Source organism: Microcaecilia unicolor, chromosome 6, assembly GCF_901765095.1.
Source record: "Microcaecilia unicolor chromosome 6, aMicUni1.1, whole genome shotgun sequence".
NCBI lineage: Eukaryota > Metazoa > Chordata > Amphibia > Gymnophiona > Siphonopidae > Microcaecilia > Microcaecilia unicolor.
In genome coordinates this window covers 315,494,412-315,514,316 of record NC_044036.1, presented here as the reverse complement: position 1 = coordinate 315,514,316, position 19,905 = coordinate 315,494,412, and the positions used below count along the sequence as shown (strand labels likewise).

General features: G+C 43.0%; 1 protein-coding gene across 1 annotated transcript in view; it reads right to left on the bottom strand.

The window, feature by feature from the left end:
- The window catches only part of EVPL (envoplakin), a 90,407-nt gene that overhangs the window by 48,706 nt on the left and 21,796 nt on the right, over window positions 1–19,905 (bottom strand). Inside the window, exons 2-10 of the mRNA XM_030208224.1 lie at window positions 18,677–18,776; window positions 15,660–15,814; window positions 11,331–11,454; window positions 9,893–10,018; window positions 9,460–9,498; window positions 7,980–8,141; window positions 7,620–7,727; window positions 3,709–3,804; window positions 1,093–1,209 (exon numbers count right to left, since the gene is read on the bottom strand). Coding sequence (XP_030064084.1) covers window positions 1,093–1,209; window positions 3,709–3,804; window positions 7,620–7,727; window positions 7,980–8,141; window positions 9,460–9,498; window positions 9,893–10,018; window positions 11,331–11,454; window positions 15,660–15,814; window positions 18,677–18,776 — 1,027 coding nt within the window. The remainder of the gene's footprint in view (window positions 1–1,092; window positions 1,210–3,708; window positions 3,805–7,619; window positions 7,728–7,979; window positions 8,142–9,459; window positions 9,499–9,892; window positions 10,019–11,330; window positions 11,455–15,659; window positions 15,815–18,676; window positions 18,777–19,905) is intronic.

Below are 19,905 nucleotides of genomic sequence, written 5' to 3'. Positions count from 1 at the left end.
CTAATTTTGCCATCATGAACATCTATCTCATTTTTCACAAAAAGGCCTCCAAAGGCTGAGCCTCAACCTGTTTCCAGGATTGAGCCACTGCCAATTTATTTAAGCAAAACTTACAATACCTCCTTAACTAACTGGCAGACCAAACATGCCACAGTTATACTCACAGCAAGCCATTCCACGTCTCCATTAAGCCACCATTCACAAGCACTACCTCCAGTCTAAGTTAGCCAGTGGTGGTCAGCATTTACTGCCGCTGGCTGAATATTGACCGGGAGTTTGTTTTTAATGTGGGTCTTGAAAGGGTCACTCTGCAGTATACTGGATTTGCACCATTCCAGCAGAAGCGTAGCCAAATGACAAATTTAGGGTGAGCCCGAAAATTCATCTTTTCCCCACCCTCCTTGCCCCCTCCGGTGCTCTCCCCTCACCCTCATTGGGCCCTCTATCATCCCTCATGCCCTCCTCAGCCCCCCCCCATATAAAACCAAAAGATATACATGAGCTGGTGGGGATCCACAAGCCCCGCCAGATAAAGACCTCCTCCCCGCAGAAAGAATACTTATATCCTGCACAGCTGGTGGCACTGCAGTATTCCAGAGCCACTGATATGGCCCAGCCTCTGCTCATGCACACAAACTGAGCATGCGGAAGGGTGGGGCAGCAACGTTGCAGAAGGTGCAAGTGTTCTTTCTGTCTGGAGAATATCTTTGGCTGGCATGGCTTGTGGATCCCAGCCAGCCACGCCTATGGAGCACTGATTTCACTTGGACCTGAGCCCAAAACGGGTAGACCTCGGCCCATCCTGGCCCACCCGTGGCTATGCCCCTGCATCCCAGTTGATGTTGTTCTTCATTTGTATCACCACTGTGCAGGTGGAAGAGTCTGGACTATGTCTTGGATCGAAACAGTCAAAGAAACCAAGTAGGACAAAAAAACATTATGGACATGGAAGCTCCTGATTGGTGCCTCACCGCAATCAAAGAAAATTTCTGCTCACCTTTTACGTAGATCACACCAGAAAGCATATGCGGGATCCTGTATTAACAACTAAGCCCCTCTGGCCAAGCCCACCGTGTCCCCAGCAGTCCTCACCTCTAGCAGGCCAAGCAGGTCAGACGTTGCACCTGTAGCATCTTTGCTATAGTTTGTATCCAGGTTAGAGTTCACCTTCTTCAGAGTTTGGCTCACAGCATCTGCATCCTCTTGGAACTGAGAACAAATACAAACAGTGAAGTCACTAGTCTGACCCAAAAGGAAGCAGTATTATTAATTGCTTGCTCCTAACCTTAACCAGATAATCCCCCCCCCCATTATGCACAATTGTTTTACATTTTACTAAGACTCATTGGACAATATTGCCATCCACCCAACCTAGATTTAGCACTCTCCTATCTTCTTATCCCCCCCCAACTTGATATCTCTGTCTCAATCCCCACCCCAAGCTAAGCAGAGTTCCCTTATTTTCCCTCAAGATCTGGAGGAGTAGGCCACCTAATGGTAGGCCGTGGAATTGACAGAATAGGCAACAGATCACGGGACAGCAACCTGATCAACAAGATAAGTTGTGTTTTACCTTGAGTTTATTTAAGATTGGGTATAAACTTTGAAGACTACCGGGAGTTTTTTTTTGCCTACGATGACAGTTAGAACTCCAACAAATTATAGAGCTGTACAGCCAAAAAATATAGAGTCTGTTGAGGCTTTTTCCTCCGGTTTAACATAGAAGATATGCGAAGTGCACCGTTAGGTTCTAATAAGATAACACCTAATGGTTAGAACAGCATGCACAGAACCAGTGAAGCCAGAGATCAAATCCCACTGCAGCAACTTGTGATCTTGGGCAAGGCACTTAACCTTCCATTTCCTCAAGTACAAACGTCAATGGCAGTTCTATACTGGATGCCCAATTTGTACAAATGTATCAAATAGACACACTTGCATGAATGATGTCACAAATGAACATTTACATACGTAGGTGCTATTTTATATAACCGGTGTAACAGTTGCATGGCACAAAACAACAAATGGGCTGTATCAGTGGGCGGAGCACGGGTGTGTCATGGGCGGTCCACCTAGCAATGCACACATCTTATAGAATAGTATTGGATGTGTGCATTGCAAGGTGCATTTTAGGCGTGCCAGCGTATGCCTGCCACAGGCACTACAGCTTATGTCAGGTCAAAGTTTTGGCAAACCACAGTGGCTTTGCCACTATTATTCTATAATGAGTTAGGCACACCTTGATGCCAGTTTAGAATTGACACTAACCCCCTAATTCTGTATAAGTTGCCAAAACTTGCACGTGCAAATTTGGGCAAGAATCATTGAAAGGCCTCCTCAAAATACGAAAATTGGACAAGGAAGAACAAGAAGTACATACGTATATCCATATGGGTGTCATAAGCTTTCTTCCCCTTTGGAAAGAAGGCCAAACAAAAATATCCAGAAACTTAAATATTTACATAAAGGTGAAGAGAACCAAAATAATTAAATACCAATTACTTATGCCCAAGAAAGCACCACTATCTGTAGGCACCTGTCCCCATCTAAACCTACTGAGAAGTAACCCACCCCAGCTAATATAGCCATATGTAAACTTCAGCCAATTATGTTCAATCTTTTTTATTAAAGAATCCGCGGACAACAAATGTAGTACGTTCTCAATATGAATAACTTTGAAAAACCAAACCAACTTCCATTCCCCCCCCCCCCCCCCGCCAACCCCCTACAATGTGAAAACAAGGACAAGTCCAAATCTGATTCAATCCCCCTTTCCTCCCCACTCCCTTAGCCACTTATAACTAAGCATTCATAGTTGCAAAAGTTACCTGCACAAATGTCGGTAAAGGGACAAAAACACCAGCTAACTTTTACCATTGTTTAAAACCCTCCCCGACTCTCCACCTAAAACATCAGCAAATGTTACAGTCCAACAAAACTTCAGCCAATTAATGTGCTTTATGTTTAATCATTTATGGCCTGCCTTAACCAAGTTGGGTAACAAAATAACACTAAAACATAAAAACAAAGTAAAATCAATAACATAAAAATAAACTAAAATTAGACAAATAAAACACAATGTAACGAATCAACCATATTTAATTCCCTCCTTGCTGTACCCAGCATGATAAGCTGTTAAACCACACTTGGTGTTGATCATCGGCAAGTCTTATTTCCAAGATTTTAACATGTGATTTGTGTTCTTGGTTTGACATGAAACAGGGGCAAACACAAAATATTTTGAGCAAGGATGATGTGTACAGCTGGCCCATTTGAAAAAGATAAACGCAGCATATACAATTATAATGGAAAGAGGCCATAAGGGACTGTGGTTGGAATTAACGTGGTATTCACTGATCCACTGTGGGATATTTATCAGCTCAGTTACTGGGACACTCTCCAGCTTCTTCCCTCCTTCTAAAGGGGAAGAGACAGAAACTGTCAGTTTGATTTAGAAGGCTGGGTGGGCCATCTGTACACACCTTTCCTCCCTCTACACACCTTTCCTCCCTCCACCTTAATTTGTCCTTCAATGGTAATTGTTGGCCACTTTTGAACCTGCAGCTCCCCAAACCAGTATTACTGGTTGGATCGGGTAGTCTGGCAACCACTCCCAGCCATAACCCAGTTGGATTCCTCTTTGTCATGTTGACTGAATGCCTGGCATTTGGAAAACAAACGCTTTCTTTGGCAGTCTGAGTGCTGTACCTTTTTATAGTTTTCTACATTCTTCAGGTGGCTCTCTTGGCAGATGCACAGATTCAGGAAGTTCTGCCACTCATTCTTGAGAGCGTCTTGGTGAGTCTGTAGGACAAAAGCAGCCCTTAATGATTTCTGGTCAACTCTAACAAAATGACATTTTACTTTCTACTTGTCCAGTATACACAAAATGCATTCAGTCTAAGCAACATACATGAGACATGTCTTCTGCATAAGCGTCATTGGTCTAAGGTTGGTTAAGAGGGCCTGACTATACAATAAAAATAAGATAGTAAATATTCAGTTCTTGGGTCATCACATAACTTTAAATCATCTATCTATTAACCATCCTCTGGTCATGGTCAAAAGCACTTATGTGGTGATGGGAAGCTCCAGTTACGTAAGTTATTTGTTTAAAATTATGTGTATTTTTCCTGCTTGTCAAGGGGGGAGGGTAAGGGAGGGGAGGGGGAGGGGGAGGGGTGGGAAGGTAGAGGGCGGGAGAGGGGAGGGGGCTTGGTCGCAAGATTAAAGACTAAAGACCAATGGCTATATGGTTAAAACACTGTATTATAATGCTGTTTACTATACAAAATTGCCTTGTTGTGTTGTCAATAAAAATGATTTGAAACATAAAGTTATGTGTATTTTCTATATCCAACCAAGAGAGGCTGATGAAAATCCACATATAAAACTTGAATTCAGCCATTTAAAGTTATACCTGATATTTCTCTGCTGCCACCTGGATGGATTAGTTATCTGGTTAGTGGCAGAGTATCGTTATTTGAAAGGACAATTTTTTTTGCTCAACCCCAGAAAGTTCTAGCCATGACCCGTTTTAAAAAATGCATAGCTTAAGAACATAAGAATAGTTATAATGGGTCAGACCAATGGTCCATCTAGCCCAGTATCTTGCTTCCAACTGTGGTCAATCCGGGTCACGAGCACCTGGCAGAAACCCAATTAGTAGCAATATTCCATGCTACCAATCCGAGGGCAAGCAGTGGCTTCCCCTATGTCTCTCTCAATAGCAGATTCTGGACTTTTTCTCCAGGAACTTGTCCAAACCTTTTTTAAACCCAGACACACTAACTGCTGTTACCACATCCTCTGGTCACAGCTTAACTATTTGTTGAGTGAAAAAATATTTCCACTTATTTGTTTTAAAAGTATTTCCATGTAATTTCATTGAACCCAGAGGAGGTAATTCCATCACCGGGTGCCTACATTTCAGTACCACTTACAGCATGAATGTACCGAATACCTGCATGCTTGCAGGTTAAGTGTCCGCTTACACGCGTCAGTAGCAGCGAAACAGTTAACTAATTTCTGTGATGGCACATGTAAAAGGCATAGGGCTGGATTCTAAATATGGCGCCAAAAAAGTACTATTCTATAAGCCATGCTAATAGATAGGTGCAGTTTATAGAAAAGTGCTTACATCTGGGAATCACACCTAACTTTAGGCGCAGCCATTTGCATTAACTGAAAAGCAGTGCAAATTTATTTATTTTTTGTTACATTTCTATCCCACATTTTCCCACCTATTTGCAGGCTCAATGTGGCTTACATAATACCGTAAAGGCATTCACCGAGTTCGGTAGGGAATAAATACAAAAGAAGTTAAGGTGGTATAGGGAAGATAAGACTCAGTCGTATGGGTTAAAGGTAGGAGGGTTTGATAATGTCCAATACGATCTTTGACAGTGAAGTGTTGCAGGGTTGATGCGTTAAGTTGGGTCAGTCGGGTATGCCCTTCCGAATAGATGAGTCTTTAATGATTTTCTGAATTTTAGGTGGTCTTGGGTTGTTTTCACGACCTGTGGCAATGCGTTCCACAGACATGTGCTTATGTAAGAGAAGTTGGACGTATGAGTTGTCTTGTAGTTTAATCCTTTGCGATTTGGGTAGTGGAGATTGAGGTAAGTCCGTGATGAGCTGGTACTATTTCTGATTGGGAGATTAATCAGGTGAATCATGGAACCTGGGACTTGTAGCTCATATCCCCATTATTCTATAACAATGCATGTCAATTTTAGGAACACCCTTGTTACGCCCATGCCCCCTTTTTCCAATTATACATAAATTTTAAGCGTGGATTCTGCGCCTACATTTACAAACATACATGCCAATTAAATCTAATTAGTTCCAACAGTTGCTTGTTAAAAAGCCAATTATTAGCGCTTTTTGGCTTGTTACTCATTTACATTTGCATAACTTTTATAGAGCTGGGGGGGCTAGTGTATAAATTCAAAGGGGGCACTCACATGGGCAGAGCATGGGAGGGGGCATGGGTGGTGCTGTCACTTACAGAATAGTGTACATTACACATGTCCTTGCTGTATTTAAACACCTGCAGTTACACCAGGTCTATGGCTGGTACAACTGTGGGCACCTAGATTTTAAGCACCCAGATACTGGCTTATACAAGTATTCTGTAATGGCATCTGAGCTCTCACCGTGTGGCACTGGGGCATTTAAGAGAAGCTGCCCACTACCTCCTCAGTGATCTGAATTGCCAAAGTTGTGTATGACTGGCCTGGACATGGTTGGAGCTGCTGACAATCACATAATTGCTTTTGAATATCACTTGGAGGGTGATTAATAGAGTAACAGATGTAAAAAATCTTATGCGAATCATTAATTTGATAAATACTAGAAAAAAAGTTGAAGGTATTATCAATTGATTAATTGAAAGAAAAAAAAAACAACAACCCATGTTCTGCAGCCCTCTCATTTTCTTGATATCTCCGATACCCTCTAAAACAGAGCAAAATGTCCAGTGACAAATATTTAGATCAAATTTTTTTCTCATCTATAAAAATGTAGTGAAAGGACCTTCATATGCAGGTAAGTGGATGGAAATAAGTAATCCAGAGCTGCCTCAACCATCAATTCCAATCATCGTCCCATATAACAATTTTCTCGTTACGTTCCAACACATTTATGCATATATCTTCATTATAACAAATATTAATTCCCCAGCGGAATATAAAAGAACTTAGCTTTCATGTCTCCAAAGTGGAACCCAAATCATTATATTCGAATCACCTTCCTTCAGTCCATATACAAGTCATATAGCAATACACCCCCGACATGAATTCATGCTTCAAGATACCAATCCTTTGCAACAGGGAGTTCAGCAAGGTCCACAAGAAGCTGCCCTCCTATGGAGCCACCTTTACCTTGGCATCTTTTCTGCCCTTCTCATTTTCTTCTCCCTTCAACGGTCAAGGCTTCTATAGGCACAGGGCTAACTTTCCCTCTGGCTCTCAAACCCTAAATGCTCAGAGTTTTATACAGAACACTGAAGTCATGAAAACGATTGTTATGTGGGCCAATGATTATAACTGAGAGTTTAGGAAGCTCTGGATTATCGGTTTCCATCCATCTACCCACATTTGAAGGTACTTTCACTACATTTTTATATATGAGGAAAAAATCTGATCTGTTACTATATTAGTGTATTAGCTGGGATTGGAATTTTTTTTCTTTTTGAATCGATTAGCTTCTATGGCTATGAAAAAAACATTTTGAGGATTGGGATTTAAAATATTCACAGACATCGTAGACTGGATCTCTGGCAGTTGTCAGACATAACGTAATTATCATTTTTTTTTAAGTGTTGATTGATCTAGTGCAGGGTTCTCAAGTCCAGTCCTCAAGGTCCACAACCCAGCCTGGGTTTCAGGATTTCCACAATATATACGAGATCTATTTGCATGAAAACCAGGTTGAGTTGTGGTCCTCAAGGACTGGATTCGAGGACCCCTGGTCTAGTGAATCCATATATGTGCAAGCAGTGCTATGCATACACTCTTGTTGACTTGGCTTGTTTTTTTTCACTATGGTTGATTCCGTGATCATGTGACTTGAGAGTGAAGATCTGAGGCAGAGGAGTGATATGTGGTGCCTCATACCTGAATAGATTCGACAGCTGGGTGTTTCAGCTCTATCATTCTTACTCCGTCATCCTGTAAATTGTTAACAAACTCTTCCTGGGACAGAAGGTCATTAGTCTTGAAGTTCTGCAGATGAAAGAGAAGAGATCGCATGAGCACTGCAGAACTACACTTCGATTTTACAAAAACATTACTGGCCTAATGATTACATGTTATGCAACAACAATCCCTCTAGGATGAATGTGTTTAGGTTTGACTTCCTCCCCCCCCCCAAAAAAAAAAAATCTTCCAAGCAATTACATTTTCAGCGTGAATACTATGGTGATGTGCCAGCTATATTAACATAGAAAAGAGGGAATCCATCTGCTTCTGACTCACCTCATACTGCCGACGCACATCTGTTGAATCTTGCATTTGATCACTCCAGTTCTGCTTCAATATTTTGCTCTGCTGGTCATTGAGATAGACTAATTCCTTGGTGCAGCCATGCAGGTGGTTGTAGAGACTGCCCAAATTCCGAGACCTCCAATCAGAAGCTTCCTACCCATGCCACCCAGAAAGAGACAAAGAGCAATTATGTTCGGGGGGGGGGGGGGGGGGATCTGCTGAATCCTTTGTTTACCCTCCCATCACTCACACCTACACCACTGGGTGAAACATATTCTTTTCTACACCAGTGCTGATCCTGAACTGGGACCACTGCAATCATATCCTCATTAAACAGTGAGTTCTCTCACTATTTAATGGCCCTTAAAGTGATATTAGAGCAGTCTAATGGTCTGAAAGAAAAAATTAAAGATGTCACCGAAAATAAAGGATGTAGGAGGGGGAAGAGACAACTTAATTATATATCAGAGTGACCTTTTTTCTTGTAACTTTGAGCACACTCTCATAAAGTAGGGCAGAGACAACCATAAATTGAAGTCATGGCAAACCCTGCAAAATTCCATGATCATCAGAAGGACAACCGTAGGCATGGGTGGGACGGACTTAAGGCACAGGCAAACTAGGCACATGCCTGGGGTCCAAATGTTTAGGAGGAGCCCTCTCAGATGTGCTAATTCAATGGCTCTCAAAGAAGACTTTTGTCCTGGTAATTCAGCTGTTGGCAAAAAGAAGACAAGAGAGGGGAGACCAGAACCCCCACTGCCCACAGAGGTCCGTCTACTCTCCCCAAACCCTGTGCATGGAGCACCAGTTAGCAGGAGTCGTCAGCAAGCAATACGGCTCAACTTCTCCTTCCTTCTCAACCTGGTTTCCTCTGCAGTCAGAATCACACAATTTTCAGGTTCGGAGGTTTCAGATCAGCAGGTACTTTATTTCCCATTTTCAAAAAAGGTAAACTCCCTGGGGACTTTTCCTTTGAAAATCTGACCTACAAGGTTTGAGTATAAAAGCACATCTGCGGGACTCTGTACCTGCCCCTTGCCCAGGTTCGGTCCGCAGGGAAGAAAACGTGCTCTTTTATCCACAGAAAGACTAAGCAATTTTCAAAAGCTTGTGAAAATGATCCTCTATGGAAATAATGTTCTAAAGCCTGTTTTACATGCAAAAAACACGTTTTTAAAAAAATTACGCGACTGATTATGCATATAAGAAAGCAACTGCACACAGGTGTTCCTGAAGGTGCACTTTTGACCGAGTAAAGGCAGTGTGTATTTTATAAATTAAATGGGTGCACAGAGGATACACATACACATTTACACCTTTTTTTGGAGCAGATGGAAGTTTGTGTGTAGGCATTTGTGCACATTTGAGGCTAGTGGAGCTACTCCTGGGACCCTATTTTCTATAGGTGCCTATGTTGCGTAGGTGTCCTGTTAGTAATTCATGCAAATAATTCAGGCTGAAAACTTACTAGCAAGTCCCTGTACTGACTCTTCACAGCAGCAGTTTCCTGTTCACCAGCAGGGTGCCAGACAGAAGTAAAAGAAAAAGAAGATATTAGATATCAATTCTGTAGGTTTTATAAAGGAACAGTTAATACAGCTCAGTGGACTGTCACTGGAACACAACGGGGTGAAATCCGAGTGTACCAGACATTGCTTAAGCAGCGACACCTGCTGGGCAACGCAGGAGTGGCACAATATACAAAGAAAACTGGCTCATATCATTTCTGATATGTGGCAGTGATCTAATTAGGTGCAAAGAAGGCAAAAAAATAAAACAGAAACACAGAGAAGCAGTGATGAGGATGCTGAGAAGTCTGACTGTGGACCATCCTCAGGATGACGTACGGCTGGAAAGGAAAGAGGAACAGCAGGGGGCAGCAAAGAGCTTGAGGATCTCACCGGGATGTACAAATTCTGGATTTGAGGACCATATTCTTCAATCTCTTGCTGTAAGATGTTATGCTCAGCAACTTGCTTCTCCACGTCTGGCAAACCAGGTCCATACTGCCCTCCTTCTATCTCTGCCTGAACACAAAGAAACAAATACCAGTGGTAAACTCAGGCTTCTTCCCCGAGGATGGAGAAAGCAGAAAACAACCCTTTATGTGGAATTTTTATTGGTACAACGATCATCTGTTCATTCCTCACATTTTTATCTCCAGAGGGCTAATTTTTCTTGTGTTGATATTCAGCCATCAGTGGTGTGAGTTTTTTTTTAGCTGTCGCCATGTGTTATTCCTGGATATTCAATGCCAAAACCATGTCCAGGCACCCGTACTGAATATCCGGGTTTACGTGGCCGGCTACCTCTTATGTGGTTAAGTACAATATTCAGCACTTAACTGCATAAGCGACACCACATAAAGATAGGATTGCCTTTTATGTGATCCGATTTGACCCGCTAAACTTATGCAGTTAAGTGCTGGATATCAGCACTTAAATGCACACGTGCCAAATCCGCCCCGAGCGGCCCCCAAAATAGCTGGCTTTGAGTTTAGCAGTTTATAGTGACATTCCGTGGTATTAACTGGTTAAGTGCCACAGAATATCAGTGGATAGCTCTACATAAGCAATTTAACCAGCCGTGAGCCACTTCTGGCCGGTTAAATTGCTTTCAGTATTGCCCCCAATATTTTTTTTCAAATCTTTATTTATGAACCTTTACATAATATCATAGCAACAGAGCCAGATGAATAATATCTCAAAATTAGATTGATCATCAAACAGTGTTACAGATCCATATATACCCCCTCTAACACCCTCCCCCTCCCCAAACTAAAACATTGTCTCCTAATATTTCATCCACTCAACAGTGTAGAGGGTCCAGATCCAGCCCGGCCCCAATATCTGTAACATTCCAGACCACGAATTTCATTGTGTGTCTCTGTGGGTCCCTGTCCTCCTGCCTAACTTGGAGAAGAGATGGCTGAGGGGAGACATGATAAAGACATGACAGAGGTATAAAAAATAATGAGTGTTCACGCTTTCCAAAAATACTAGGACTAGGGGGCATGCAATGAAACTACAGTGTAGTAAATTTAAAACAAACCGGAGAAAATCTTTCTTCACCCAACGCGTAATTAAACTCTGGAATTCGTTGCCAGAGAACGTGGTGAAGACGGTTAGCTTGGCAGAGTTTAAAAAGGGGTTAGACAGTTTCCTAAAGGACAAATCCATAAAGCGCTACTAAATGGACTTGGGAAAAATCCACAATTCCAGGAATAACATGTATAGAATGTTTGTACGTTTGGGAAGCTTGCCAGGTGCTGCTGTCGTGGACAGGATGCTGGGCTCGATGGACCCTTGGTCTTTTCCCAGTGTGGCATTACTTATGTACCTGCTTCTGTTTCAGAACTTGTGGCCAGTCCACTTTTGGCCCGATGCTTGGGATGCTGAATTTTTCGTATACCTCTCGGTACTCGGCGCATTCCTGGCTCACACGATCGTGCAGTTGTTGGATGCTACAAAGAAGGGAATGGAGAAGAAATGGGATTGCTAATCTGTGTGACTCTGCAGAGGATTTCACTGAGCCTCCGCATACCTTCCCTTCTTGCAACATGTCGGCAACATGAGAATCTCAGTGGTCAATAAAAGGCTGGGACAATGTTACAGAAACAAGCATTCAAATATAAGAAGAAAGCACCTTCAGGGAAAAATAAAAATCAGGATCAATAATAATCACTTTCATAATGTTTCGAGGTTTAAATCTGCAGAATTTCCTAGTGCTCAAAGAATCAGTTCTGTCATGAAGAAGTAAGAGACGGTGGATAAAATAGTTTAAACATTTCTAGCCTGTCACAGTAATTACTTTGTAAGGCTGTGTTCAGGCATGCATAGTATACTGTATATCATGACACATTTTGTACTGAATTTTCAATAAACATTGAGAGATCAAGTTTCAAAGGAGTTTACCTAGCTAAGTAAGGAGTTAGATCAAAGCTTTTCAGAACTGATTGAACTAAGCTGCTGCAATTAACCTTCCTAAGTTTCATTAAGTAGTACCGAACTTTATTTAAATTTTGACAGGGGCCAGGGGTGAGGTTGGGTTGGGACAGCGAAAGCTAGACGGCTTGCGCTGAATTACAACACTAGCTGCCTGATTAGCCAACTAAGTGGGGAAGAAGTTATCAACAGGGTCTACCGTTAAGACATGTTATTTTACTGAACCCAAGAACTAGGTCTTCTTGCACAAAGTGGGACCTGTGCTAAAACAGCACGAGTTAGTGGTAAAATAAGTAGAGAGGTGTGGTAGCCGTGTTAGTCCACTCTTAAGGTTATCAATAGAAATCAAACAAAATAAAACATGGAAAAGAAAATGAGATACCTTTTTTATTGGACATAACTTAATACATTTCTTGATTAGCTTTCGAAGAAGGGCAACCTTCAAAAGCTAATCAAGAAATGTATTAAGTTATGTCCAATAAAAAAGGTATCATCTTATTTTCTTTTCCATGTTTTATTTTGTTTGATTTCTATAGATTCTACATGGAATGTTGCTATTCCACTAGCAACATTCCATGTAGAAGTCGGCCCTTGTAGATCACCAATGTGGCCGCGCAGGCTTCTGCTTCTGTGAGTCTGACGTCCTGCACGTACGTGCAGGACGTCAGACTCACAGAAACAGAAGCCTGTGCAGCCTTCTACATGGAATGTTGCTAGTGGAATAGCACCATTCCATGTAGAATCTCCAATAGTAGCAACATTCCATGTAGAATCTCCAATGGTATCTATTTTACTGTCATAGTAATGCTTGAATGTTTTCACTTATATACACTGTCAGCTAGCACATTTGCTTATTTCCGATCTGAGGAAGAAGGGCAACCTTCGAAAGCTAATCAAGAAATGTATTAAGTTATGTCCAATAAAAAAGGTATCATCTTATTTTCTTTTCCATGTTTTATTTTGTGGTAAAATAATACATCTTAATGGTATCCCATTTTGATAACTACATCCCTCAACAGCAGTCCTAAATTTATCCAGTCATTTTCCCTCCTCGTGAAAAAAGAAAGAAAATGAAGACCATATCCAGTGCCCAATCGCCCTCCTTGTAGCTTTAAAAAAAAAAATCGCTAGCATTCCAAACTCCTGCTCCTGTCCCCATTCATTATTTGAAGGAAAAAGTGACGAGTGTCCCACATGCTCAATATAAGGATTCAGAACAGGAATTTCATTCTATAAAGCAACAGACTGGCTGACTTCAAGACATCTAATGTCCAGAAAAAAAACAACCCCAAAATCACCTACAGGCATGAATGAATGCAGTAAGTGGATTCATTTGATCTCTAGTTAACCATATGGATCCTGGAGAAAACTTGATTGTTTGGTTTGCTGCGGAGGAGGAGCCTAATGCTTAGCACAGTGGGCTGAAAACCTGGGGAAATGGGTTCAATCCTCACTGTGGCTGTTGTGATCCTGGGGAAGCTACTTAACCCTCCATTGCCTCAGGTACAAAGCCTTAGATTATGAGATCACTAGGGAGACAGAAAGCACCTGAATGTAAAACACAAATTAGGGCTGTATCAAATATTCATATTCGATTCGGCCCCGAATAGTGCCAGAATGCATTATTTGTATTTGGCCAAATAGTGATTTAAATTAGAGAATGACACAGGGACAAAGTTTGCCTCCCCCCTCCCTGTCCCAGTGGGTTCTGTCTCCGTCCCCACCCCATCCCCGCAGGCCCTGTCTCCATCCCCACCCCATCCCCATGGGCTCTGTCCTCATCTGCAGAAGCCTCAAACAATTATGATTTTATATTTAAATCTTTTTATTACAGTATAAAAAGGAACAATATGCTGTGCAACTATTGTGTATAAATTACAAATAGAAAACAATAATAACAGTGAGCAGTTATAATAATCCTCCTCACCACCACCCTCTACCCTTCCAACCCAACAATAGCTGATTTCTACTACCCCAAGGAATCCTGTTAAAATGTCCAAGGTACAAAATACAACCCATTCTGAATGCCCTAGAGGGGAGACATATGCCCTATGAAGCACTATGATTTTTTAAATCTGTCGATGAATAAGGAGTCATCAACAATCTCAGGATTCAGTCTAGCTCTCCTGACTTCTACTGTCCTTCTGGTAAAAGAAGATGTCGTCTTAGAAGATGTGCTGGTAGCAGGATGTACAGGATCTCCCTATGCAAATTTTGCTAGTTGTGCCCAGCATGTTTTTCCAAAAAATCAAAATATTGTTGTCTGCATCACTCAAACATAAATAACAGTCCAGTTCATTAACAGGCTTCAAAGTAGAAAATGACACAGGAACAAATTTTGTCCCCATTCTCTTGGGCTCTGTCCCCATCCCCGCCCCGGTGGGATCTGTTCCCGTCCCCATCCCTGCAGTTACTGCAGATCCCTGTCCCTGTGTCATTCTCTAATTTGAATATAAATAATCCGGGGCTCCACAATGCTAAATCTTACTGATTTCACTTTGCTTGTTTCATTATTTGTTATATTAAAGCCCATTATTCATATTCGGTACTCGTATTTGGCCAAATAAACTTTTTCATTATTCGTATTCAGCCGAATAGTAAAATATGCTATTTGGTAAAGCTCTAATGCAAACCTCTTTGATTGTACCACAGAAAAAGTAGTACCCTGTTTCCCCGAAAGTAAGACATCCCCCGAAAATAAGACCTAGTAGAGGTTTTCCTGAATTGGTAGATATAAAGCCTCCCCTGAAAGTAAGACCTAGCAAATTTTTGTTTGAAAGCAGGGCCGCTGAGAGCCGGACAAGGCCGTCCCCGGGCCGCCCCCCCACCCGAGGTTGCCGGGCCCCCCCTCCATCCACCCTCCATCGCTCCCGGAACTAACCTTAAACGCCTCCTTTCACCTTCGCAGCAAGCAGCAGCAGTGCAGATCTCTCCTTCCTTCCGTGCCCCGCCCTCGCGGACGTTACGTCAGGTCAGGGCGGGACATGGAAGGAAGGAATGGCCTGCCCTGCTGCTGCTTGCTGCGAAGGTGAAAGGAAGCGTTTAAGGTTAGTTCCGGGAGCGACGAAGGGTGGGCGGGCCAACCCCGATCCAACCCCAATGTTTCCCCGAAAAATAAGACAGCCCCTGAAAATAAGACCTAGCGCATTTTGGGGGGCAAAAATTAATATAAGACAGTGTCTTATTTTCGGGGAAACACGGTATATCAAATCCATGGTCCTCTTTCATTTTGAACCTATATAAGAATTATTCAGAAATATGAATGCCCTGTAGACGGACCCTGCAAGCCCTCAAGGATCTGAAGAATAAGATGTGCGAGTCTCAAAAGCTCCTGTACATCATCATTTTTGGATAACTTATGTCGGTCCAGTAGAAGATATTTCACGACCTACACAAGATCTGGATCAGTTCATACTACTACTACTTAACATTTCTAGAGCGCTACTAGGGTTACACAGCGCTGTACAGTTTAACAACAAAGGACAGTCCGTGCTCAAGAGCTTACAATCTAATGGGCGAAATGTCAAGTGTCAAGTTGAGGCTGTCAAGTTCATCCCCACAACGATACCATCCAAACCTCTTCTGACCATCCACAGGAGAAGAAAGACTTTACGATGGTTTGATCCTGGCATCAGGCCAACTCAGCAAAACCTTAGAGTCTGCTCTGTTCGCTCTATCTGTCTCTGCTTTTTAATGAGAAGGAGAGGGGTTTTTTTGCACTCACTCTTTGCTGATTTCTTCACACTGAGGATGCTTCATTTGCTTGGCCTTGTCCACATCCAGGAACAGGTCTTTGAGCAGGAGTTCAGACGCCTTCAGATTTTTTGCATTTTCTTCCTGGAACTGGAAGTTCTCTTTCAGGCGGTAGTTATCGGCATCCTTTTTATCACATAAACAGAAAACAAAACATAAAAGCAAAAGAGGGCGTGTGAATTGGTAGACTCAGATTATTCTTTCCTGCAAGTAACCCTTAGTGGCACTAACACAAAGCGTAAGACATTCTGCCAATCATACTCTCTGGTTGGTTGAGCCCTAGTTCCTAAGAGGCTAATTTTACAACAGATCACCTCGGGGTCCTTTTACTAAAGGTGCGCTGGAAAATGGGCTGCGCTAGTGTAGGCGCACGCAGATCCATTTTTCAGTGTGCCTGTTAAAAAGGCCGTCTTTTTTAATTTCTTGCCGAAAATGGACGTGCGTCAAAATAAAAATTAGCGCGCATCCATTTCGGGTCTGAGACCTTACCGCCAACCCATCGACTTAGCGGTACGGTCTCACACGGTAACCGTGCGGTAATTGCCCATGCGCATAAAATGACGATTACTGCCCCGGTTTCCACCGTGCGCAGGAAAATAAACATTATTTTCTGGCACATGTAGCGGGCGCATGTAAAAAAAAAAAAAAATTACCACCCGAGCCACACGGTAACTCCAAATTGATGTGCGTTGGGTGCGCGTAGGCGCCTACGCGGCTTACTAATAGGGCCCCCTAGTGTACAACATTATACTTTACTTTTGTGGCACGATGCAAAGAGAGTAATATGATTAAACTTATCACTTGATAATGAGTTATGGTATGATATCCCTTCATTATCTTACATTTTTATGTCTGTTGTGGCTCATTATAACTATGTTGAATATTGATATTATATAAAAATGTTGATTTTGGCGATTTGGGTGGTCACCCTTTTTTGATGCACTTACATATGTTATAGTGCAAACATAACTGCTGCCCCTGCCCCGTTCATTTTCCAACAGCACCTATAGGGATAAAGCAGGGACTGACCTCCGGGATTCAATATATGCTCCCAAAACCATTTAACCGGCTTGGAAAGGCACCTGGCCAGTTAAATGGCACTTAACCGGCTATCTGGTGATATTCAGTGAGGGATAACCAGCTACCCCTCGCTGAATACTCCTGTTTAGCGGCTAGGAGATAACCAGCTATCCCCGAATGTTCAGTGCATATCCGGCTTTTGTAAGTGGCCACATCGGGCTGTGTAAATAGCTGGAATATCTTTGGCCAGTTTAAACTTAACTGGCTATCTCCAAATATTAACTTAGGGACCCCATTTACCGCCCGGTTAGCGTGAGACCTTACCGCTAAGTCAACGGGTGGTGGTAAGATCTAAGGGCAAAAATAAATGTGCGCTGGTTTTAATTTTGCCGCACGTCCATTTTCGGCCACAAAAAAAGGGGTTTTTTTTCCCAGGCGTGCTAAAAAATGGCCTGCGATGGTGTAGGCACGTGTTTTTTTGGATGCGCGCAGGTCCATTTTTCGGCGCGCTTGGGGAAAAAAGCCTTTTTTTTTGGTGGCCGAAAATGGACGTGCGGCAAAATTAAAACCAGGGCGTATTTATTTTTGGCCTTAGACCTTACCACCACCTGTTGACTTAGCGGTAAGGTCTCGTGCGCTAACCGGACGGTAATCGTCAGCGCACTTAAACTGCTGATTACCGCTGGGAAAGCGCCAGGCGATAAAAAATAGAAACTATTTTCTACCGCATGTTTTGGATGGACATCAAAATGACCAATAGTTATTATCTACTTCCTGTTCCGATTTCTCAGGAAGCAGACAAATAACTATTAGTCATTTGTTCTGCCAGATTATTTTTGTATTGAAAATCAATAGACCCCTGACGCAGGCCTCTACGGCCGAAACACAAATCGTGTCGGGTTGTTTTTATTGATTCAAAATAAAAGACTTGTTTAGGAAAATACCATTTGTGAGAGGACTCTTTTTGGATCCACTGTTTGTTGGTGTTGACTTTAGTATTTACACCAGATTTTAGCAGATTCAAGTCCAGTGCCCAAACTTGGATGCGGGAATCAGCTCTAAATGCAATTTTAAAAAAGGCACACTTCCCTTTACAGAATTGCACTTAACAATAATTTGTTGGGGGCGCCGATTTTTGAGTGCCATTTATAGAATCCCCTCTATAAGCCTGGAGGACTTACTTTCATTCACACACTTCAGTCATTTATAAATAATCATTTTCACAAGGCACATGTTTTTAGCTGGATTTTAAAAAGAGACACCTCCCTGGGTCAGGTTTAGCTTGGGGCAGGATGGGATGAGAACATAGTAAGATAGTAAATGATGGCAGATAAAAGACCTGTACGGTCCATCCAGTCTGCTCAACAAGATAAACTCATTCACATGGTATGTGATACTTTATATGTATACCCGAGTTTGATTTGGCATTGCCTTTCTCAGAGCACAGACCATAGAAGTCAACCCAGCACTGTTCTTGTACTAAGCTATGAAGCTAATGTCGAAGCCCCTTAAAGTGTACACTCCAGCCCATCCCTATCTATTCAGTCACAATCAAGGCATAGACCGAAGAAGTCTGCCTAGCTCCCATTTTGTTTCCCAATTATCAGCGTCGCCACCCAATCTCTGCTAAGATTCTGTGGATCCATTCCTTCTAAACAGGATTCCTTTGTGTTTATCCCACGCATGTTTGAATTCCATTACCGTTTTCATCTCCACCACTTCCCGCGGGAGGGCATTCCACATATCCACCACCCTCTCCGTGAAAAAATACTACCTGACATTAGTCCTGAGTCTGCCCCCCCTTCAACCTGAATTCATGTCCTCTAGTTATACCGCCTTCCCATCTTCGAAAAAGGTTCATTTGCGGAGAAAGCTGAGCATTTTCAAATATGTCTGTGTAGTTTTGCTCCATTTCTCTGCTATTGGTGTATTTTTATAGTAAATATAATTAGTTTTTCTCAGATCTACCTGTACAAGCTTCTTCTGAGTTTCCAGAATATTTCTCTCCACTTGGTCAGCATTCTTTTGCATGCGAGAGATCAACAGTGCAAGTTCATTCGTTGTTGACCTAAGGTATGGAAAAGGGAAACCATCAGATCAGGGTTCAGCACGCAGTGATCACACACATTTAGCAGGCCTAAACCAACCTGCAACTTGCCCCAGCTAAATTTCAATCATCTGAAACTCCTCTCTCCTCCTGTGGATGACATCCGAGCCAGTCTGCCCATCTATAGACCACACACGCACACAAACACATCCAATGCAAGAATTCCAGTGCAACTGACACATTACATTGCAAAATCCTGTTCAATTAATGCAGTAGTTTAAAGGCTCTTTACAAGTTACCAATACACACTATTGTATCTATCAAACATATAAATGGCAAGTGACCGACTCACCTGCAAATGCGCAGTAGAGTCGGAAGCTGAGAGTGTAGAAGTCCAAGCCCCGCCTCCACCAGCAGTACAGCCCAATAGGGAGGAGGGCTTGGACATGGGCGTGAAAATCAGAGTAGGAGGGAGCAGGGAGGGAAGGAGGGGGCGGACTGAGGGAAACAGACACTGGGGGGAGGGCAGGGGAGAGAGCAGGGTTGGTGGATGGAGGGGGGGGAGGCCATAGGAAAACAAAAAACTAGCCCGTTGATACGGGCTTAACGGCTAGTCTATATATAAAGAGGGAGAGATATACACTAGCATAAACCTGGGGAAAATGTCAACCACAGACTGCAAGATACTATTTCCCAGGATTCTGTGGTGTCTGCTGGTGCACTCTGTACGAGTTGTGTGATTGTTGCAGGAGAACAGTTTCAAAACACCTCAATCTGTGCTCGAGCTAAAAGATAGTGGTGTGTGTGTGGGGGGGGAGGGGGGCTCTGCAGTACCTTTCCGCTCTCATCTCTCCCTACACTTAGGGTTACCATACGTCCGGATTTCCCCGGACATGTCCTCTTTTTGAGGGCATGTCCGGGGCGTCCGGCGGATTTTGCCCCCGCCCACGTTTGTCCGGATTTCTGGACAAACGTGGGCGCGGGTGCGGGCAGGCGCGTGCGTGCGGTGGGCGTGTGGGCGGGCGATCGGCGCGTGGTCTCCCGTCCCCTCCCCTCCCCTTCCTTACCATGTTCCCTGGTGGTCTAGTGATGTCTTCGGGGCAGGAAAGAGCCCCCTCTTTCCTGCCCGGAGCGCTGCCTCCCCTGTCTA